The following is a 24,423-nucleotide window of genomic DNA, read 5'->3' as shown; positions in this document are numbered from 1 at the left end:
ACTCATGATTATCTCATGAATTTACATCTAATCCTGTACAAAAATGATTAGTCCCTGCTGTCTTGGGTGAAAGAGACACTAAATGAAGGAAGATAGGTGGATAAATGCTGAAACTGCCAGGATACTTAAGACCAAACCAATCAGAACCATGTTGTATATCTCTAGAACACTTAACCTAATTCTGTGATCTCAAGGGTTAGACTATCCTGTCTCGTAGTCTAGTTTCCTATAAGAAGACCACTTTGGACACATGTAATTATAATGTTTTAATTTAATTTAAACAGAGAATTTATTTTTAGGCAAATATATATACTTTAATAATAAGAGCTAATCTTTTTTAAATACTATGTGCCAGGTACTGTTCTAAATGCTGTATATATACATTAACTCATTTAATCCTCACAAAAATCTTCTGGGGTAGGTGATATTTTAAAATCCTTTTTACAATGACTGGCTGATGAGCACAGTTGGAAAGTGCCTGAATTGGGATTTGAATCTAGGCACTCTGGTCCCAATGTCACAATCATTAACCACCATGTGTGTGCCTCCCAGTAGCGGAATATAATTTGCAGCTAGGATAATATTATTTCCAGCTAGAGTAATATAATTTATACTTTTTGCTTATCTAGCCAGTTAGCCTTTAGTTGCCTTGATTGAATTATTGTTATACATGTTCTATTGTAATCTTTAGGATTTACAGTTCATTTTCAAATTGTTGGACAGTATTTATATTGCTGAGTTACCCTTCATTCTCCTTCTAGAAAACCGCTCAAACTTCAGAGGAATGATTAAAAGTCTTCAGATGCTCATCGGTGGTCCTTCAAAATTTCTCTTTCCCAGAAATATCAGGAATCTCTGCTGCAGTCTAAGTCCCTCCCCGAGAATGTGTGGGCAGCTGGGCGGAGCCTAAGGCTGAGCCCTCTCGGTGACCTCAGCGGAAAGGAGCCAGCGAGCGTTGGACTGAGCAGATATTCTCGGTGTGTTCTCTTCTTGTTCTGCTTTCTTCCCTCTCATTCCTTGCACCTTTGCCCAGTTATGTCGTTAGGTTTTTCTTTGGTAACTTACTTTTCAGCTGCCTGCTTCTGCTGGCGCATTTACTCTCACTTTTAGGCTGACTTCCTCATTTCTCCGTTTCTCATGTAAATGGGTAGGGGTGGAGGGAAGGTGCAAACTGAAAAGAAATAATTCTTGTAGAGAAACTAAAGAAAATTTCATGAATAGAGGAATTTGGACATTTTCCTTGCAAAACATTTTGTTGTGAAAACACCTTTTCCATAACTTTCTTCTTGTAACCTTTGTGGAATTTCTTTCCTTTGCTAGCCTCTTTTTTTTTTTTTTTTTTTAGAGGAAGATTAGCCCTCAGCTAACTACTGCCAGTCCTCCTCTTTTTGCTGAGGAAGCCTGGCTCTGAGCCAACATCCGTGCCCATCCTCCTCTAGTTTACACGTGGGACGCCTACCACAGCATGGCTGCCAAGCAGTGCCATGTCCGCACCCGGGATCCGAACCAGCGAACCCCGGGCCGCCGAGAAGCGGAACGTGCGAACTTAACCGCTGCGCCACCGGGCCGGCCCCCTCCTTTGCTAGCCTCTTAATGCTCCCGGGTTCTGTCTCCTTTTTCTTCCTTCATTTCCTTTTAAAGGTCTTTCCATAGTACAGGTAAAGCAATGAAAATAATTTAAAAATTATTTTTTGACTTTTTTTGATGAAAGAGTAACTTGAAGAGTAGAGGTTAAAATGTGAAAAAAATACGGATTACCAATATACGTTCTAATGGTGATCACTTCGAATGAATATATTCCTTCAATAATATTCCTAATATTTATTCTGACTTTTTAGAAACACACCATATGTAATACAAAGAAGAGAAGAGGTGATCATCATACTCTTTAAGAGACTCGGGCTTAAATTGGACTTTAAGAAATATTTTTAAATTATTCGTTTATTTTTGAGTAGTAGTGCTTATCTATCATAGTATAAAGTTCAAATAGGTAAAAAAGAAAAAATGATACTGTTAAAAGTAAGTCTCCCTTCCTCCCCTGTTTCAGGAAGGTAATTCCTTCCAGAGAGGTGACCACTGCAACCAGTGGTTTCTTGTATATGCTTCCTGAAATAGTGTATACATATGCAAATAGTCTTCGTTTTTATGAAGTAAATCCATACTTTTTGCACCTTGCTTTTTTTCACTTAATTTATTTTAGATGTATATATAGAGCTACCCCACTCTTTTTAACAGCTATGTAGTATTTCACTGTATGATATAGCATAGTTTCTTTACCGGTACTCTACTGAGTATTTAAGTTGCTTAAAATATTTTGTTATTCTAAACAATGTTGCAGTGAAATCTTTATACTTAACGTCATTTTGAACATGTGCAGGTATAATAACTCCTAGAACTAGAATTGTTGAGTCACAGGATATTTGCATTTTCTACTTTGATAAGTATTGAGGGATTGCTCTTGACTGAGGCTGTGCCAGTTGTGTTCCAGTAGCAAAATGTGCTTGTTTCTCAGTGTCCTTGTTATCATAGCATGTTGTCAAGCTTTCTGATCCTTGGCAATCTGAGTAAAGAATAAGAGTTTGTTGTTGTTTTAGTTTGCATTTCTATCACTGTAAGTGAGGTTGAACATTTTGCATTTTCTGTCAACTGGCTGTTCATATTTTTGTCCATTTTTCTGTTGGGATGTTGGTCTTTTCCTTACTGGTTTCTAGGAGCCCTTTAAACATTAAAGAATTATTTATTTGTCTGAAATATGAGTTGCAGATATTTTTTCCCAGACTATCTTTTGATTTTGTAATGGTGGTCTTTTTTTCGTGGGGGTAGGCAGACTTCTGCTTTTAATTTTGTTATTTTTATGTAGCCAAATGTATCGATCTTTTCTTTTATGTCTTCTGGGTTTGGAGTTATATTTTAAAAGGCTTTTCTACGAGAAGATCATCTTTTTAAAAAAAATCCTTTTTTTTCTTTCTTGTTCTTATATGATTTGATTGATATGTTGAAATCTTTGATTCATTAAAACTTAGTTTGGTGTAGGGATCCAACTTTATTAAATTGGACATCAAAATGAACCAATTGATAACGGACTTGGTTAGTTAGCAACATACCACCTGGCTGATTTGCTTCCTGAGAATCATCCTCAACTCCCCATAGACTCCTTGTACTTTATTTCCCCAGAACCTGGTATGGTGCCTGAAGCAAAGTATGTGGCTAATAAACCTTTGGTAAACTAAATTGAAAAGAAATTTCTAGCTAGAATATATCATCTTACTTATTTGCCATTGTTTTGGTATGTAGTGTTGAATGAGATAATGATGCCATTGACATGGTTGATTTCTCCTGCAGAAAACCTTAGTATCATGAAATTTTAGATCCAGAGACTAGAACAATTATTCACTCAACAAATAAGTAATGAGTTCCTGTTACTTACAGGCATTCTACTTGGGGACAGGGAGACAATAAGCAAATATGTCATGAAGTCTAAGTGCTGTGAATCAAAACGGAGTGCACCCGTAATAGAGAGTGACAGGCAGTGGAGTGCTTCAGGGATGCACACTAGCCCAGGTCGTGAAGGACACTGACAATTGAATTGTCTCTATTTCATATGAGCACATGTGCAAACAAAGAAATTGAGAGGTGGTCCCCAGGAGACAGTCCTAAATTTCCCTAGGGAGTTGAAAGGAGAATCGATTGTCTCTGGGTCCATGTTATCTTTAGATTAGATTGTAAAGTAGTGGGTGGGGCTATACATTTTAGATTAATTTTGTTGTAAATTTATGCATACTTAGATTGACATAAGTGTTCTTTAAGCAGATTAACAAATGTGTCATTCTGATAAGAAGCTAAAGTCATTTATGCAGTTAAAGACAAAATTATATGCTACCCTTGGACATGTCAGCCGTGGCACTCCTCCCTGCTGGTGGAATTTAGTTAGCATTTCTTGCAGTGATTTTCAAAGAAATCTTAGGGGAAAAGGCAGAAGGAACCAGTAGAAACACTGGAGGTACCACTTTCTTGTGCTCTTAACAAGAATAGCTCTGCTTTTATCTATTATTTCTTCTTATCTTCCAGGTAAGATTACATTTTGAAGTAATTTGAAACCTGTAAAGTACACCTCACTCTGACCATGAGACCCATGTGTGCATGGAAGTGACAGGCTACTTTTAGGAGCACGTCACTAAATACAGTTTAATTCCGTTTAGACATAGAGATGATTGCCTGAAAGAGCTAGAAGTTGAAAATTCCCTGACGGAAACTCACTGAGTAGGATAGGGATCGCTTTAATGTGTGCAGCATTTCTGCAGATATGGTGGTTGTGTGGAGAATGAATGAATCTGCCAAAACTTCCTAGTCACTGAGCTATATTTTGCCAGGATTGTTAAGAATTCTGAAGTTTCATGTTAGGAGAGTAGCATATTCTCTCAGCATATTGGTGTCAGAATCAAATTTAATCAGCATTTCTAACATCTTGATTTATTTTTATTTCTTCCTATACACTGCAAGAGCATACTTACTAGTACCAAAATTTGGGGTAGAGCCTTATACGTTTATTTATTTATTTTTTTTAAAGATTTTATTTTTTCCTTTTTCTCCCCAAAGCCCCCCGGTACATAGTTGTATATTCCTCGTTGTGGGTCCCTCTAGTTGTGGCATGTGGGACGCCGCCTCAGCGTGGTCTGATGAACAGTGCCATGTCCGCGCCCAGGATTCGAACCAACGAAACACTGGGCCGCCTGCAGCGGAGCGCGCGAACCTAACCACTCGGCCACGGGGCCAGCCCCTTATACGTTTATTTTTGAAGAATGCGTCTTGAAAAATTATTATTGAAGTATTTTATTCCATATAAATAAGGACTAAATTCTATGTAAGTCATAATCAGTTTATGCAGTCTTATCACTCACTGAGCTTATTTCAATAATGAAGAATTATAAATTGCTGAACATACCCTCTTCTAAAATACTATTAGTTGCAAATAGCTTGCAATATCAGAAGTACTTTTTTTTGTAAGATTTTATTTTTTTCCTTTTTCTCCCCAAAGTCCCCCAGTACATAGTTGTATATTCTTCTTTGTGGGTCCTTCTAGTTGTGGCATGTGGGACACTGCCTCAGCGTGGGTTGATGAGCAGTGCCATGTCCATGCCCAGGATTTGAACCAACAAAACACTGGGCTGCCTGCAGTGGAGCGCGCGAACTTAACCACTCGGCCACGGGGCCAGCCCCCAGAAGTACTTTTTAATTTTGGAGGTTATCTACTAAAATTTATTAGCATGTAGTGAAAATTAGGAAAAAACTACATGCTTTAGAAAAAGATTTTCAGAGATCTAGGATTCCTATGTGACACAGAGCTTATATATTCGGTTCTCCTGATGCTTGGCAGATAGTAGGTACTCAGTACATATTCATTGAAATAGATTGATTCAAAATTTAATAACTATTACTTGCAGTAAAAAATCACATATGAAGCAAGGGAATGCATTTAAAGACTTTAGATAAGGGAAGTTACAGTCTGGAAATATCATCATTTACTAATCAAGATTATCCTCTGGACAAGACGTAAGGACCTAGTATAATTTGAGGAATCCACTACTCCTGAAATAAGTTTTTCATCTTCTTGCAGATTCCTGAAATATCTTCATCTGGAAAAACATGGCTACAATTGGTTCAGTTTCTGATTTGTCAGCCATGTGACCTTGGACAAGTCTGTTTCTTCATTTGTAATGAGGATAATAATAGTTCTCCTGCAAGTTTGTTGTGAAATTAAATGAAATAATGTTTATAAAATGCCTGATCCATAGTGTTCAACAAAAATGTGATTTTATTAATATAATACTATGTCCTTCCATTTAATCCTTAGAGAAGCAATTTAAAATGCAAATACTGCTTGTGTCAAAGATAGTCTATCTTAAAGTTTAAATGATAGCAGATTCTGTTTCCATTTTTCAATTGGAGAGAAGGGATTAACCAAGAAAATGGTCATTTAACACTTGAAATATCAAAAATTGAAAATGCTAAGAGAATCTTAACTCTGAGACCAAAGAAGACAGTATTAAATTCTTCTAACCTTCAATGTCTGTAGCCCCCCTACTCCCATCCCCAAGAGAAAAGAGTTTTAGCCAAAAGAACAGGTGTTAACAGCCATGCATCTGCTGATTTATAGAGGTTTTTTTTTTTAAATCAAATTATTATAAAAATCTTGATTCACAGGAGATCCAGTAATTCAGACACCTGCACATTTTACAATAAAATACAAAGATGACATATAAACTCATAGTGCTCATAGTTGTTAAGTACATGAATAATTTCTACCATGGACTTAATTACAAGGTTTTAAAAATGATTTTGATACACTCTTTACAAGGTAACTCAAGCTGAATCTAGACTTAAACTCTTAAAGCCTTTGGGATCCAACTACCTATTTTACAACAGAACTCAGTGTCTGTGACTTGCCATAACACAAATGGCCTCTCAGAACTGTGTTCTTGTCACTCTGCTGCCTTCCTGCCTGCTATTTGGCATAGAAATTTTCATTTCATTTCTACCTAAAGGAAACAGTTGTATATTGTTAAAAGAGCTCGTTTTAATATGTCTTTTTCCTTTAGCGTCTTCAGATGGATTTTAAAATTGAACACACTTGGGATGGTTTTCCAGTGAAGCATGAGCCAGTGTTTGTCAGACTAAATCCAGGTGACAGAGGAGTGACGATGGAAGTTAGTGCTCCATTTTTCAATGATCCTCCAGCTCCACTTGGAGAACCAGGAAAGCCTTTCAATGAACTGTGGAATTATGAAGGTAAGTGGAAGGACTGTATTTTATTGCAAACGTAAATCTTTTTATAATAACCTCTCATGGAACTATTATTTTATCTTGCTGTAAGGAAGTGAGTGCTTCTGAGCAACTGACATGTGCAGTTTCTGATACTTCCTACCAATCTCTCATTCTGACTTTTTCACCATTACCTATGTGTCTTCAACTTATATAACTAGAACAGTGAAAAATGGCAATTGCAAATCCAGATTTTTAAATTACTGCCATATTTCCTTCCTTTACTTTTGTTGCCTATTTTAAGAAGAGTTCAGCCATCCTGTTTTGTCTTTAAGTATCTTCAAATTGCCACTTTAACCTTATAAACCTTCCTTATGGAAGTTTTGGGGTGTTTTACTTATTATAGAAACACCATCAACTTCAACATGAAATGTAGTTTTTATTTTATACTAGAAAGTAATCTCACATATAAAATGACAGCTGAAACGCATGCCATGAAATTACAGTGTTTCGGGTTTGCTATATGATCCCCTTCTAAAGTATCCTAATTAAGCTACCAAACGTTATCTTTTTGAAATACTCTTTATGTTGCCATTCCCCAGATCACAAACCATTGCTATCCCTCACAAAAAGTTCAAACCCTTTCTGTAATCTTTCAAGGTACTCATGAATTGGGCTATCATAGCCAACCAAAAGCTCTTGACTTTGTGAAAGGCTAATGATCTTACTGTCCATGCATATTCTCACCCATGGACCTTCTCTCATTCTATTCTCTCTGACTCTAATGCACATAGTTCAAGGTCTGATTCAGGTTTCATTTCTTCAAAGAAACTCTTGATGATTCTTCTAGTCCATACTAACATCTGCTTTCTCTAAACCATCTGTATATCATACATTTTGTCAGTACTAATTTATCGTATGTTAAACATATGTTGTCTTTTATTGATACAGTACCTGTATATACCAGCTTTCTACTGGTGTACATATACCAGTATGACTTATCTACTGGAGGTGCTACAGACAAGAGACTCAAGTCCTAAACTCAGCTCATGCACTACTCTCATAAAACATGCTTCTTTTCCTAACTGCCCAGTCTCAATTAGTGGCCCTATAATACTTCAGATCACCAAATAAAGAAATGTGAGATCTTTCCAAGATATCCCTCTCTCTCACTCTTCATACGTGGATTTATTTTCTAAGTCCTACCAGCTTCACCTCCTAAATGTTTCTCTAATTTGGTAGCTCCTCTTCATCCCCACCATCCCTGCCATAGATTAGGCCTTCATCATCTTTTACCTGGGCTGGGTCAGAGCCTCCTAAATAGTCTTCTTGACCTTAAGTCCATTCTTCACTTGGAAGCCAGAGTGATCTATCTAAAATAAAAATTTTAACTGGTCATTCAGCTACTTAAAAATCTTCTCAGGCTGCCTGTCCTCTCAGGAGAAATTTTACGTGTCTTAGTAAGATCTCTGTAAGATTTTCCGTGACCTGGCCCTTATTCGCTTTTCAGCATCACTTCTTTCTGCGTTGAAAGGTTTGCTTAGTGAGACTGAACTGCTTGTAGTTCTTTAAATAAGCCACAATATTTCCTAGCCTTGTACCTTTGATTACACTACTCTCTCGCCCTAGAATGCCCTTTCCAAAATTCTTCTTCACCCATTTCCAACTCATCTTTCAAAATGGAGCTGGAAAATAGTAACTAGAAGATGTATTAGGGTTCTCCAGAGAAACAGGACCAATAGAACATGTGTGTGTGTATGTGTGTGTGTAGAGAAAGAGAGAGAGATTTATTCTGAGGAATTGGCTCATGCAGTTGTGGAGGCTGGCAAGTCCAAAATCTGAAGGATAGATTAGCAGGCTGGACACCTAGGGAAGAGCTGACACTTCAGTTTGAATCTGAAGGTTGTCTGCTGGCAAAATTCCTTCATGCTAAGGGAAGGTCAGTCATTCTCCTCTTAAGGTCTTCAATTGATTGGATGAGACCCAGCCACAATATGGAGAGTAATCTCCTTTACTAAACGTCTACTGATTTAAGTGTTAATCTCATTTAAAAAATAACTTCACAGAAATATCTAGAATAATGTTTGAACAGATATCTGGCTACCATGGCCAAGATGACAAACAAAATTAACCATCACAGAAGACAATTCTAATTTGTTTAGGTAAAAGACTTAGAAAGGGACAATAAGACTCTGAATTGTTGATGGAACTATATCTATATCTTGGATATTTTATTATAAAAATAACATGGAAAGCTGGAAACAACCTAAATGTCTATCAATAGAAGATTACGTGAATAAATTATGACATTCCATAGAAGAATACTATGCAGTTATTAAAAATAATTGAGTATCTATATGCTGGAAAGCTTTTTTGTGAAAAAAGCAGGTTGTAGGGAAGTATGATTCCTTATTTATTTTTTAAAAATCTGAGCAGGTAAAATAGATTGTAGAAGGACAGAAAAAGGACAGGCTATAGAGCAAAAGACAGGTTTTAGAGTAAAGTGGGAAGAAAAAGACTGACTTTTTACTTCATATATGTTTGTATTGTTTTAATCATTTATAAGAAACATGTATTACTTTCATAATTAAACAATTTTTTAAATGACATATGCTCAGAAAATTCCAGGAAATTATAAAGAAAAGAAAAATCACTTAGCTGCATTCCACCTATCAGAGATAACCAGTCATAACATTTTTGTGCACATTTTGCAGACATTCAGGCACAGGCACACATGGATATTTTTATTTTAGGTAAATTTGGTTATTGCTCTGCAGCCTACTCACCAAATATCATGGGTGTCTTCTTATATCAGAAAATATCTAATTGTATATTTGATTTTAATGACTGTATTATATTCTGTTGCATGAAATAGATAAATTCTATAATTTACTTAACAGCCCTCCTATATAATAGGAGATAACCATTTAGATCATTTCCCGTTTTTGAGCAATTTTTGATGAATCGCATTATGCTAACTTCTTTTCCCAGTTGTCTGATTATTTTCTTAGGATGAATTCTTAGAAGAATACAACTGGCTCAAAGTCTGTGTGATAATGTTCATTTCTTTACAACCTCACCGGCACTAGGCTTTATTAATATTTTAAATTTATTGCCATCTGGTATGGGAAAAAATTGATGATATGTTTTCTATTTATTTCTTCTTCCAGGCAATGTGTATTTATTTTCTTTTTCCCTTTTCTATTGGTGATAGAGTTATAATTAAAAATAATGAGTTAACTCATTTTATATTCTAAAGTAATAAACAAATTATTTATTTTTGAAGAAAAATTAAATTTCTTAATATGTCATATCTCTGTTTTCAAAAGTTGTGGAAGCATTTTTCTTGAATGACCTAACCAAACAGTATTTAGAAGTTGAACTTTGTCCGTAAGTATAAAGTATCTTTTCTAACTCGTTACTACATAACTTGAACACATTACTTTCTAATTAGAAATCATGTGGTCATAGTAAAAGCTCACTAATTCCAACTAACTAGGAGGATTTCTAATATGAATTAATCTGGATTATATGTAATTCCTTATTTTCAAGTATATGTATAATTTAGAATATATATTATAAATGTTTGAAAATATTATGTTATTATTTTCAATTTACTAATGTAGGTAGTTCTCTAATAAATCTGAAGATAATTTTTCTTTGCAGAATTAAAAATAATTATAAAATATAAACTCTTATTATTTACTCTATAAATTTCCATTATTATATATTAGCTATTCAGAAATAAAGGGATACATGTAGATATAAAGAATTGAACTAGTTTATGAAAATATTTATTTTAGGGGATTTTTTTTTTTTTTTTTTTTTTTTAAAGATTTTATTTTTTCCTTTTTCTCCCCAAAGCCCCCCGGTACATAGTTGTATATTTCTCGTTGTGGGTTCTTCTAGTTGTGGTATGTGGGACGCCGCCTCAGCGTGGTCTGACGAGCAGTGCCATGTCCGCGCCCAGGATTCGAACCAACGAAACACTGGGACGCCTGCAGCGGAGCGCGCGAACTTAACCACTCGGCCACGGGGCCAGCCCCTATTTTAGGGGATTTTTTTAATGACTAGATTAAACTTTAATTTTGTATATTATGCAATTATGTATTCATGTATTCCTTCCTTTATTCATCATGTACTTATTGAGTGTATCCTTTGTCACTTTGTGTTCTGTGCCGGGGATAAAAACTAAATCACATGTGGCTTTTCCTAGATTCATCAAAAATATTAACCTTGGACTCTCTTTGTTCAAATTTAACCAGTCCCTTGGGGACCCTCTTTACCTGGTTTGCAGTTTTTTCCTGTAGATGTGAAAAAGTGAATTTATGCCCACCTGTTATCTAAATTATAACATTTTAAATTAGTGAAACATTTAATAAGGAAATATTTCTTTATTTGCCATTATTCATTTTAAATGGCATTTAAATACCTCTCAGTATCTAGTATCCAGTAGCCTTTGTCCCTTTGTAGGCTGGGCAGAGAGTCCCAAACAACTGATTTAAACGAGATTTTACGTATGATTTTCTTTCCCTTATTTTGATTTCTTGCTAACCTTAGAGTGGAAGATGTAACTGTTTGCAATTATATTTTTCAGAATAATAATCATATATCTTTGTGTATTACCTTTCAACTAATATGGGAAAATATTTTATTGAAAAATATGAATTTTCACAAACTGTCATGTGAGGTGATAAAATTTCAACTATTGTGTGATTGTTTTCACCACACAGGTGAGAAAGCTAAGGCAAATAGGTTTATAAGTTGTCTTGAAGACAGTCAAGAACTTGGATCTGCTAGAATTCTGAAGTTTCATCCTTAGTTTTAATGTTATTAGATGATAATAGTTTCTTTTCATAAAGTGATGACTTAGCACTAGATGAATAGGAGAATTAGATTCTCTTTCATTAAGAAATTATATAATAACCATATGTATAAAATTGATAAATTACAAAAGTTAAAAAAAGTCCTGAATAGTTTGGTTTCATATATATAAGGACAGTTAATAATCAAGAATTACAGTTTTGCTTCAGGCAGTCATCTCCTGTGACAGTTAACCTCTGGGAAAGCAACATGAAGAATATTGTTGTTTTAATTTGCAAGAACTTTTATTCCTTCTAGGATATTCTTAAAGTTGCATAATAGTGATAAAAATAAGCAGAGAACTTTTAACTGGAAAAGAATCCTTGTCTTCTGTTAGTATAGTTACTGAAGGAAATCCTCCCTGAAAAGCTCACAGCAGACCATCTGTGTAGAAATGTTTAGAGATAGTCTTTTCCAGAGACAGCAAATTTGCTTCATGTAACTACTTGAAATCCTTTGATTCTTACTGACCTGGCTAATTCCAGTTATAATCTCTTAGAATTCCCTTTTGAGGATATATTGTGTTTGTCTTTGAAATGTGACATTGGTGTCTGAACTAATGGTAGAAAGCAGGAAAACACAAGAGGCAGACAGATCAAGGACAGTCTTCAGCCTGTTGACTAGTTTTAGACAATCTGTATTTTTATTTTCTATCTTCCTAATGAGCTTCCAGACAGTTTTCTTACAGAAATAACCTGTAGTGAAGTTGTTGGATTCAGACTTGGAAATTGGTGCCAGCTTCCTTTAGGGTACTTTAGTTTTTGAAAACTGGTTTTATTATGAACTCCAAATACCGTGATATCCCCCTGCCTCTTTTTCATACTTTGCCTCATCTAACCAAATGAAGTATAAAAAGCAATCTGAACATATATAGTTTTATGCATTTGACTGCAGTCATCTGGAAAATGGTAAACTCAAAGATATCATTTCTAAGTAACCAGACATACTAGCTCTCCTTATAATTATCCAATAGTCATATCACGTCTTTTAATTATTTGGAAATTTAGTTACAAGCACACCCATTGCAGATATGAAAGATAGTGAAGAAAATAACGTTTGTTTCTTTCAAACACTCATGAAGAATTTTAATTTTGACAGCCATGGACAGCATTTGGTGCTTTTACTCTCTGGAAGAAGAAATGTGTGGAAAGTAAGTAAATGGAAATATGAGACAATATCTTTAAGTATGCAAGATATATATATGTATATATATGTATAATGTTCAAAGTATAAACCTGAATTTACGTTTTGTGTTTCACATGTTGTATCTGTAGCAAGAACTTGCTCTGTCATTCAAAGTATCCAGAGGAGAGACAAAATGGGAAGGCAGAGCTTATCTTCCTTGGACCTATTTTCCACCAAATGTGACAAAATTCAATTCATTTGCAATTCATGGATCTAGTGATAAAAGAAGCTATGAGGCTCTTTACCCTGTACCTCAGCATGAGCTGCAACAAGGACAAAAACCTGATTTGTAAGTAGAAAATCAATGAAGTGATGTTCCAACTATAAGAGTTTTTTGGAAATTCTTTGTAGAGCAGAAGTAACCTTTTTTTTGGTGAGGAAGGTTAGCCATGAGTTGACATCCAGTGCCAATTCTCCTCTTTTTGCTGAGGAAGATTGGCCCTGAGCTAACATCTGTGCTCATCTTCCTCTATTTTATATGTGGGACACCTGCCACAGCATGGCTCGATAAGTGGTATGTAGGTCTGTGCCCAGGATCTGAACCTATGAACCCCAGGCCACCGAAGCAGAGTGTGGGAACTTAACCACTATGCAACTGGGTTGACCCCAGTAGTAACATTTTTTGATCAAAGACGACATATGTGTGCAAGCACCTAGTAGAGTCCTCTGCTCCCTGATGGTTCTCAGTAAATACCTGACAGATGTAGTCTGTCTCACTCCTGTCGGTAGAGCACTTCTATTGTCATAGTGGTGTGAGAAAAGACTTGCTTAGTGAGTGTTGCGACAGCTGCAACTTATTATGATCCCTTTAATAATAGTGTTGCAAACTTATTATGATCCCTTTCAGAGCTAGATGGCCAGAGGCGTCCATGATTCCTTGCCTGAGGAAGGGTTAATAACTCCTTTCCCCTGCTGCTTGCGAATCTGGACTTCAGTTAACTCTCTAGCTCTCTTCCCCTGGTAACTTCATAAGCATAAAAATGTCAACTATATTTCTAGGCAAGATTGCTTATGATAAAAATGACCCCTAATTGGTAAATTGCATCTGGACTGAGAGGAATTATGAATAAACTATAAATACCTGGTGGGGATAGAACAGCTTTGGGATTTCCCTTTAACAATGGTGTTCCCTGGGGGACCCTGGAAGCTATACCTATGGAGTTATTACAGGAGATACTCGCTCCTATGGGGCAGCAGGTATCTAAGTCAAGGTATGTCCTACACTTTACCATTTCTAGTCCTATCTCTTTGCACTTGAAGCTGCCATCTAAGGAGAATATAACTCCTGGCCAGCCTTGTGACTGCTTCATGGACTGCTGCAAACACTCCTCCCTGAGGGAGGAGAGCCAGGTGCTGTCCTGGGGCAAACTGAGATTCCTGCCCTGTACCTCTTTGATTGTATTCGGTGTGGCCAAGATAGTCTGGTGAGTCTGCGTGTTTAGAAGAACCTGACAGAGACGTCCTAGTGGGCTTTGCACCATGGTAGACTGACTTTCCTGCCTTTTTATCCTTAGAAAGTGCTACACTGTCCTTCCTCTCCCTGCCAGCCTTCTCCTTCCTGTCATGCTCTTACTTCACTCTGCTTTGCCTTCCTCACTTGTAGCCTATTGCGTTATTCTGCCTGACACACTTTTCCCTGTGCTCTTCTCCCCAGTCCTGACCCTTTCTGCTATCCTCTTTCTCCCTTCTTTTATCTTTTCCTTCACTGTGTCCTTAACCTCTTCATCTGGGATTGACAGTTGTGACTCCATAACTGGTTCAGCCTGGGCACATGGGCAGAATGGGACAGGAATCTACAATCAAACTTACTCAGGGCCCTCATTTCAAGACAGCTTGTTTCTGTGGCTCTTCACCAGCTAATGCCTTCCTGTATTCAAGTTCCTCATTCATGTGTTCTGGGAGGCTTACCCTCGGTAAAAGTACATTCTACCATTGGCCAGGGCGGAGCCAGGGTGGAGAGATTTCCTGCCAAATTGAGTTCCACTGCAGCAGGTTAGCTGAGCATTTCTCTCCTTATTAAGCCAAAACAGAAAGCTTCATAATGGTTAAATGGTTTTCCTGGAAGGAAAAGAACTAGGTACCTATGAGAGTTTTTCTGTTTTTTTTGTTTTGTTTTGTTTTGTTTTGTTTTATCTTTCACATCAATGGTTACTAGAGGGGAAAGAGGTTGGAGTGGAGTGAAAGGGGTAAAGGGGGATATTTGTAGAGTGACAGATGGAAACTACACTGTGAGTGGTGAACACGATGTAGTGTATATAGAAGTCAAAGTATAGTGATGTGCATCTGAAATTGATGTAATATTATTAACCATGTTACCCCAATAAAAAAAAAGAAATGCAATCTATGTACTTATGTTTGAAAGCCTAAATGCATTTTATCAAAATAAGTACTAAAATTATTATGGATCACCTCTGTATTTGATTTCTTTTGTTTACAATGTGTTAACAAAAATGAATTTAAATGAAGTCTTAAAACAAAGAAAAGAACTAGGATTAACAGTCTTTTACTAACCTCCCTTGCTTTGCCAGAGGAGTGTATCTTCTAATTTATGAAGCTGAAACTTTTTAAAACAATTGTTTATATGACTGATATAAATTATATCAAAGGTCAAATATAAAATACCTATGAGATCTTTAACATCTATAAGAGTGCAGTATGATTTGTTTAAGGCTAGATGGAATGAATCAGGTTTCGAGGCTTGAGTTTTATTTCTCTCCTCAGCTGTGGGGGAGCTATTGGCAGAATTGAAAGGAGAGCGCTTTGAGATGTGAGTGAAAGTTTTCAGAGCTCAATGTTTGATAGTTAGAGTAAGAAAATTGTACAGATAGAATACATCTTACCTTTGGTATTCTTAAAATAGAACGTTGTATCACAGATGTGCCAAAATAAATAGCCCTTCAGGACAACTGTTTCACAAATGCATAATTCATTTCAATTCCCACCTTCTTTTTCTTTGCATATAGCCATCGTTTGGAATACTTCAAGCCTTTCAATTTTAACACACTGCTTGGAGAAGAATGGAAACAACCCGAATCAGACCTGTGGCTAAGAGAGAAACCTGATATATAGGAGTGTAGTAGATGACTATATCAAACATTTCTTCTCTATATCTTTTAAGGTAAACCAATGATAAGTATAGTCTTTTTCAAGATACCATGAACACATTTCAACAACAAATAGTTTCATAGAGGTCAGTGAAAATATAGTACCTCTGTGGCAAATTGTATATAACAAGAAAATGTAAAGTTTGTAGATGATTTTATCTACAAAGTTAAAATGTTTCTCAGATTCACTTAGTCTAGGAGCCATCATGGCAATGAATTCTACTGTATGCCTTGCATTACCATCACCCCAAATATCCCTGACTCTGTCAACCAAAATCATTATTTCTCTTTCCACATAGCTAAACTTCAGCCAGCCTGAGACTGGAACATCTTATTTGTGCATTTTTGAACTCCATGTAATATACGATAATTCCTTACTTGGAATCTTTTGTCCATTCTTGAAATGTGTAGAAAACAATGACCTATTTCAGTTGAACAGGACATCTACTTCTGTTAAGGCATTATTAGGATACATGTGTTATTTAACCAGCAGTTTTTTCAGTCTTACAACTATTTTTACTCTGTAGAAGGAAATGGAATGAAATAGTCTTGAATTTGAGCAACAGGTTCTGCTTTTATTTATAAATAAATGACATTTTCTTAATGCTGTTAAACAAGATATAAAAATATTTTTATTTTATTTTGTAAACATCAAATATTCCTGGTCTAGAATTTTCAAATTCTCTGTTATAATATAGTTCAGAGCTTGAAGCCATCTAGTAGATAGATCATCTCTGAATGCCTCCACAAACCTGCTCCTTCACCAGCATTCTTAACTCAGAGATTAGCATTCTTGTGGAAGAAGAACCTTTATTACTCATACAGATACCTAGTTGCCTACCCAACAATATACTTTCTCCTCTACTTTATTAAAAGAACTTGAATTTTTGGGAGCTATGCTCAAAAAGTACGTTTTCCCAGACTCCTTTGCAGATAGAAATGACACTATAAAACAGTTCAAGTCAATGAGATGTAAGCATACAGTGTTAGGTGGGGCTTTGAAAAAAGATGCTTTAAAGATGAAAGACTCAGCTGGCATACACCTTTGGTCCTTTGCCCTCCCCTTCCTTTTCCCTGAATTGCAGAATTGATACCTGAGGTAACATACTAGCTACGCTGTGTTAATGAAGAGACAACCGAGGGATAGCAGAGCAGCAAGACAAAGGAGCCTGGGTTCCAAACAGCATGCTAGAGTAATACTGTATCATACCTGGACTGCCTCCCTCTACACTTCTTTATACAGAGAAAATGAGCTGCCTAATTTATTTCCCCAGATTCATCTGTAGATTCAATGCAATCCCAGTTAAAAATCTCAACAGGCTTTTTTGAGTAGAAACTGACAAGCTGATTCAAATTTTATATGGAAATGCAAAGAATCTCAAATAGCCAAAACAATTTTGAAAAATTGCAAAGTTGAAGGACTTTTACTACCTCACTTCAAGACTTATTAAGCTTCAGTAATGAAGACAGTGTGACCTTGGCATAGATTTGTACAAATATATCAATAGAATAAAATAGAGAAATCAGAAAGAAAACTGTATTACAGTCAATTGATTTTTGAAAAAGGTACTAATGCATTTAAAAAGGGAAAGGACTGTCTTTTCAGCAAGTGGAGTTGGAATAACTGGAAAAACATGAAAAGAAAAATGAGCCTTGACGCCTACCTCACAACCTATAGAAAATTTAACCTAAATGTGACTGGTGAAATGAAAAAAGTTCTAGGAGAAAATCTTCACAATCTGAGGTAGACAAAGATTTTTTTCTTCCTGGAGAAGGTTTGCCCTGAGCTAACATCTGTGCTAATCTTCCTCTACTTTATATGTGGGTTGCCGCCACAGCATGGCTGATGAGCGCTGTAAGTCCTCACCTGGGATCGGCCAAAGGGAACATGCCAAACTTAAGCACTATGCCACAGGGCTGGCCCCAGGAGTTTTTTTAAATAGGGCATAAAAGCATTAACTAAAAAAGAAAAAAGGTGAGAAATTGGACTTCATCAAAAATAAAAATTTCTTTTCATCCAAATCTGCCATTAAGAAAGTGAAGAGGCAAGCCAAAGATTGGGATAAAAGATTGAAAATACAAGTATCTGACAAGGGACTCTTACCCAGAATATTTAAAGAACTCCTACAAATCGCTAAGAAAAGGACAAGCCAAGTAAGGAGCAAAAGACTTGAACAGACGCTTCACAGAGGAAAATACATGAAAGGCCAATAAGTATATAGAAAGGCTTTCACCCTCACTTATCACCAAGGAAACGTAAATTAGAGCCACAACAAGATACCACTAAGTGACTGAAATGACAAATTACACACAATGGCTATGTGGCTAAAATTGAAGAAGACTGACAATGTCAAGCATTAATGAGATTGTGGAGTAAGTGGAACTTTTATACTCCGAGAGTAGGAATGTAAAATAGTACAACTGCTTTGGAAAACTGAAAATTTCTGATAAAGTTAAATACACACCTACCCTGTGATTCAACAGTTTCCTACTTAGGTATCTACTCAAGAGAAATGAATGTTCCAAGCAGCTTTATACATAACAACAAAAAACTGTAATCAATCAAATTTCCATCCATGGGAGAATGGATAGAGAAACTGTGATATAGTCAGACAATGGAAGACTACTCACAAAAAAGAATGGACTACTGATACATGCAACAACCTAGACAAATTTTAAAAGCATTATGTTGAGCAAAATAAACCAGATACAGCATGATGTATAATTATTTTTATGTGAGGCCAGTTTAGGCAAAACTAGGCTATAGTGAGATCTCAGAACAGTGATTGCTCTGGGTGAGGGGAGGGGATTCAATTTACCTGGAAAAGGGGCATGAGGGAGTTTTCTGGGGTGGGTTGAAATGTTTTGTATCTTGATCTGGCTGATGGTTATGTAGCTGCATACATTTTTCAACATTCCCCAAGCTGTATATTTAAGATTGGTGATTTTATTATATGTAAATTATATCTTAATAAAATACTGTTATAAGCTGAAAATTAAATGGAGTTAACGTCAAGTTTATATTGTTCCATTGAACAATCACTAATGCTCGTTAAATATGGCGTATCAACTAATTCTTTTCATTTATTAAATATGTTGTCTGAAAAGAGAGCTGGCGTAAGATAAATGCTGACTGTTACAGAAAGCATTGTAAGTGTCTTCATGACAACATACCATGGTGGCGGTATTAGGCATCCTAGATAAATTCAAAAAATATTTTAAAAATTGATAATAGCAGCTAACTAATTTGATTTGGTAATGATATGCCACTTTTGGATAGGAAAGGCATATTTCAAATAATCTTGGATGGTTTATTTATAAATTACCTGAAATAACTTTATGAGTGCGTATAAAACTATCCAAAAAAAGAGATATATTTAGAGTATCCTGATTTGAGAAGTGAATCCATCATTCTAAGTCACAGGTTCAGCTATAAATCATAACTGTTTATGAGGGAAAAGTAAAGCACAGATATTCTAGATACAATCACAGCCGTATAAAATATTGAATTTGAATGTTGTGAGCCTCCTAAAACCTAACATGTGTCTTCTTTTTGTCTATTTAGATGTTTTTAAAACATCTCTTAACTTTCTTTTATCTAAATAAGAAATGTGTTTGCCTTCTTCCAATAACAAGCAAGCAAAAACACATATACACATTTTCTTTTGAAAGATACATGCAGTTCAACCACAGAATTTTGGAAAATTTGTCCATTAGTAAGATAGAAACAATTTACTCTATAGAAACTTAGTATTTGAGAGTGGGTGTTTGTAATAGCTGTTTCAAATTTGTTTTTCACCTTCAGGACCATGAAAGAATAATCATTCCTTTGTTTAATGTATGCACGAATGCATTTCCTTGCTGTGTTTTGAATTGTTCACTACAGTATCATGCAGATTCCCTCTTCTCACCACTTAAATAGATTGCACAGTGTGTGTATTTTTTGAGGTGCTTTTGCATGCTTTCTCTCAGCTCCAGTAAAGTGTAAGGCACAGTCCAGGGGGAAATACACTTTTTATCTTTAGTCCCCAAATACTTTTTTTGACGTTAAAAAAATTTTGCCAGAGAAAAATTACTTAGGCTTTTTTCCTCCTTCTTTTTAAGATGTTAGGCTTTTGAGGCTGAAGATGATGAATATAGTTAATCTGATATTTAAAAAGAAAAAGAAAGGGTACAAGTGGTGAAACCATTACGGTAAGCCCTCAACACTTCTACTTACATCTCAAAAGTCCAAGGATCATCTTCTCTTTCCCATTTAAGTTTCCATAGTATTTTAACATTGCTTTATCAGAGCACTTATCCCGCTGTACATTAGAAAGCTCTTCTGACCCATCTCCCATCCTCTCAGCCTAACATTTTACTCCAGCAGCCAGTTGCACTCAGCACACTGACAGCACCTTGCCTCAGCTGCACTGCTATCTATTGCTTCCTGCCCCAGGGCTATGCTTCCATCTCAGCTCTGTGGAACACCTGCAGGAACCCATTTAGCCATTCTCGTTGGTGAATAAATGAAAAGCAATAAGAAAAGTTAATATATATTGTGGTATATGAGGAAGCCACTTGGTTTAAAACTAATTCAACATGGCCTTGTTTTTCCAGAAGGTCTTGATGTGGCCTACCAAGCATGCATTGTACATCTGCTTTAAACATTTACAATGTCCCAAAGCCAAGAACGATGCCCTTAAAGATAGGGATGTATGTACCTCCCCACCAATATCGGCATTTCTTTTTAGATAAGCATTTCTTCCCAGAAACTAAAGATTAATTACTGACTTACTGTGCTCATCTTGTGACCACTGACCTGCTGTGCTAGCAAAGCATTTTGTGAAAGTAGTAAAAGAGATATTCCTGTCATATGTGATGTATGTTTCTCGTTCCAAGATGGTATATAACCACGCTGTGTTCGTCACTTCTTCAGAGTTCTTCCTTTCTTGGTGAAGTAAGGTCGTTTTATCCTGGACTATAGTCCTCAAAACTAGCTCATATAATAAACTCACCCCAATTTTGATTTAGAGATTTATTATGAATTATTTGTGTCAACATCATACTTAAACTTCCCTGGATGTGTGAGGGAGCTAACATCCCATGGGGCAACTCTTGACTAAGGAGGCATGAGAGTCAGTGGATAACTACTCCTGTCTTTCATCCCTTAGGTTGGCAGTTCTGAGGGCCCTTCCACATAGCTCTTCAGAGGGTCCCTAAAGGAATCACGCTCCAGTTGCCCACAGCAGTGGCCAACTAATAACACACCTTATATTGCCTTTCCCTCATTTCCTGGTTTGCTCTTCCTAGTTCCTTACTCTTGTTTGGAATTACTTTACCAAAATCAGCCTACATGCAAGCCCTTGTCCCAGGTCTGCTTTATGGGGAACCCAGGCTAAGTCAGTTGTTACCTGAAGTGGCCCTGGAAAGTATGGGAATCAGGAACTGTATCACTCACGAGGCATTCAGTGATAGGGACCAGACTGGTGGTGATGACTCTGGTGTAACATCACGGTTGCTAAGACTTTCACTGGTGGTAGACTGGCTTGAGGAGCTGGTGAAGGTCAAACATCAGTGTGAATGATAGGTAGCACTTGGCGTAGAGGCAGTGGTAATAATAAGGACTGTGAAGTTGGCTGCTTTTTTTTTGTTTTTTAGCAATTCTACATTGAAATAATTTCATTTGATATTTCTCCATTAATAAAAAATGACAATTTGGAGAGGATTCTGGGAAAATGGTGGAGTAGGAAGCACAAGGAATCTGTCTCCCGACCTAGACAACAGTTACACTGGACGAACTGACTGGTATAACTATTTTGGAACTCTGAAGTCTGTTGATGGTGGAGTTGACTGCTTTTTGATAAAGGCTTTAGAAGACTTGAAAATGGAAAATTGCCAACTACAAACTCAAGGCACAATGTGAGAATCAGAAAGATGCACGTCAACATGTGAATAAGCCCTATTTCTAATAGCTGAAGAGCAGACAGTGTGGAAAATCAAGCTAATGGTAAGGGTAGCCACACTACAAAGGAGACTGAATGCCCAGGCTTGACATGTCTCCTATGTTGAAATGAGGGGCCTCATAGTGAAAGAGTGGGACCCTGAAACCTAGGATGGGGAAGTTTGTGTGGATGAGCCTATTCTGGTATATCTTGAACCCCAGGTTTTGCTTCACCCTCTAGAATGGTAGAAGCAGCTTCCTTACCCTTGTTAGAGGCAGTCATCCTCAACTTGCCTAGACACTCCCCTAAACACCTCACCTGAGGCAGGTGCATTGTAGATAATATTTGTTCTCAAAATATGCCATCCCCTCACCAGACTGAAAATGAGGTTCAGATTGCAGCACAGCTCAAGAGGCAGTGGAAATAACAAGTACATGCTGTGGGAAGAAATATCGCACACACTGAAAGAGTACAGGACCTGGAACCAGGGGAGCACATGTTGGAGTGGATCTAGTTACTTTATTAGAGAAGGCAGTATGTAGGGTTGGAAAGGGAAAAATTTGATTGACATGGGATGTTAAACTTGGGGCCTAACATCTTAACAAGGACACCTGGAAGTTATCTTAATATGCTACTGAGGTAACTTCTTGAAGTTGGCTATAATGGTGGCATGGTACGTGAAGCAGAAATACTAAAGTTGCCTTGGTAGACTATCAAGGAAAGGCCAATGGCTTGGAGAGATGATAATGTTAGAATATAATTGTAGAGTGTTATATGAGACCAGACAACCCACAATCTGACTGTGTTCACCAGCAGGGGAATAGAATAGAGGAGACTTAGAGAGGAGCACCATCATTCTTGAGAAACTCATTGTAACTTAGGTAAGTATAGGTAGCCTCTGTGGCCCAGGACTGAGTAGACAATGTTGCCATAGAACTTGGATGTCGAGTGTCCATGAGTGTGATAAGTTTCCAGAATATCAGATTCCTGTGGAGACACTAATTAACAGAAACCATGTGAATGTAATTACTGTAATGAGCAAGGCTGGCGTGGCAATCAGAGTGCATCAAAATCAGATATCCATGACTATGGCTAATAGTCCAAGGTGTACTAAAGGTGATATGGGTAGCCAGCCAGCTTGACTTGTATACTAGGAAAAAATTGAGAGCTGGTGAAAAGAAGGTGGTTTTCAGCTTTTGGAATAGATCGTTTTGATTTGTCACTCTTTTTTGTAGATCTAATCCAATTTTCAGACCAGGAATCAATTGATTGAAAGAGAAGCTGGATCCCCTTGATAAAATAACCAGCAATGTCACCCCAAGAATATACCATAAATATTCTCCTAATTCTTCCCCAGAAAGATCTGTGGCCATTTAATCAGATTAAATCATTTAACATTAATCATTAAATCAGATTAGGCCATTTAACTCTAGTCTGAAGAAATGTGACTACTAAGACATTTTGGGACTGTTGAATACAGTGAATTCAGTAACTGAGCTGATACTGATAGTAAGGGACCTGAATTGCCATTATGACCCTCTGTTAGAATGGGGCACATGGAAGCCAGGTGATCAAAGGAGTCCTGGCCAAGAACATCTCATATTAGGTCCAGTAGGTCCATCCTCCGACCCTTCAAGGTCATTCCCAGGAGCAAGAGAGATTGTTGCAGCAGTTTTTGCTATGGTAAAATTGGGTCTGTCACCCAGTAGATCTGATGATGCTAAAGGTATCTGTGGTGAAAAAGGATATAGGGGAGACTCTCTGAAAAGCCCCAACAGGAGAGATATAGTGCAGACTCTTTAGGTTTCTGGAGCAAGGTCATGCCTTTTGTAGCTAAGAATGTTTGAAAACAAGTTCCTGCTGTACTCTTGGGTTTTAGTAAAGGCTGAGCACTTGACTGTAGGACGTACAAGTGACTATGTGACCAGAGCTACCTATTATGGGATAGATATTATCATATCTACCAAGTCATAATGTCAAGACAACATAACAACAGTCCATCATATGATGGAAATACTACTTGTAGGATTAGGTCTGAGCAGGTCCAGAGGGCACAAATAAGTTGTATGAATAGGTGTGCCAGAATCCCATGTCACCTACCTCTGTTGTATCGATGACTTTCCCTCAACTTATACCCATGGCTTCATTGGAGGATCCCTACAACCAAATGACAAAGAAAGGAAAGAGCCAAGCCTGATAGGTTACCTTGATTTGTTGGTACTGGCTGAAAGTGAACTCTTGCCACACTACAGACCCACTCAGTAAAGTCCCTGAATGACAGTAGTGAAGGGAAAGCCTTCCAGTGGCCAGATATGTGAGCAGTTTACTTTGTCATTCACTGTGTTGTGGAGCAATGTCCTTAGGTACAAATATTTAAGGACCACTGGCAAATGGTGTGGCTAGTTGGTTGGGGCAAGATTTGAAGTTTGGAGGCAAGGAAGTTTGGGAGAGAGGTATGTGGATGGACTTAAGGTAATGGGCACAAGGCATGAGGATCTTTATGTTTCACATTAATTCCCACCACAGCAGATCCACTGTAGAGGGGGACCTGAACAACCAGGTGGACACAATGACTTACCCGGTGGATA

General features: G+C 37.0%; 1 protein-coding gene across 5 annotated transcripts in view; it reads left to right on the top strand.

The window, feature by feature from the left end:
- Nucleotides 1-24,423, top strand: part of C2H4orf33 (chromosome 2 C4orf33 homolog) — a 109,839-nt gene that overhangs the window by 2,459 nt on the left and 82,957 nt on the right. Inside the window, exons 2-8 of one of the 5 annotated variants that reach the window (XM_005607850.4) lie at nucleotides 762-977; nucleotides 6,597-6,786; nucleotides 10,089-10,149; nucleotides 12,721-12,772; nucleotides 12,897-13,096; nucleotides 15,771-15,925; nucleotides 16,997-18,912. In XM_005607850.4, coding sequence (XP_005607907.1) covers nucleotides 6,606-6,786; nucleotides 10,089-10,149; nucleotides 12,721-12,772; nucleotides 12,897-13,096; nucleotides 15,771-15,876 — 600 coding nt within the window. In that variant the 5' untranslated portion in view covers nucleotides 762-977; nucleotides 6,597-6,605 and the 3' untranslated portion in view covers nucleotides 15,877-15,925; nucleotides 16,997-18,912. Of the gene's footprint in view, nucleotides 1-761; nucleotides 978-1,345; nucleotides 1,659-6,596; nucleotides 6,787-10,088; nucleotides 10,150-12,720; nucleotides 12,773-12,896; nucleotides 13,097-15,770; nucleotides 18,913-24,423 lie in introns of those variants that run through there. The other 4 variants (XM_023636554.2, XM_070259094.1, XM_070259095.1 and 1 more) reach the window with 4 other exon arrangements.

The sequence above is a fragment of the Equus caballus genome, chromosome 2 (assembly GCF_041296265.1).
Source record: "Equus caballus isolate H_3958 breed thoroughbred chromosome 2, TB-T2T, whole genome shotgun sequence".
Taxonomy (NCBI): Eukaryota; Metazoa; Chordata; class Mammalia; order Perissodactyla; family Equidae; genus Equus; species Equus caballus.
The sequence above is the reverse complement of the archived record's forward strand: the minus strand, read 5'-3'. Positions and strand labels throughout refer to the sequence as shown.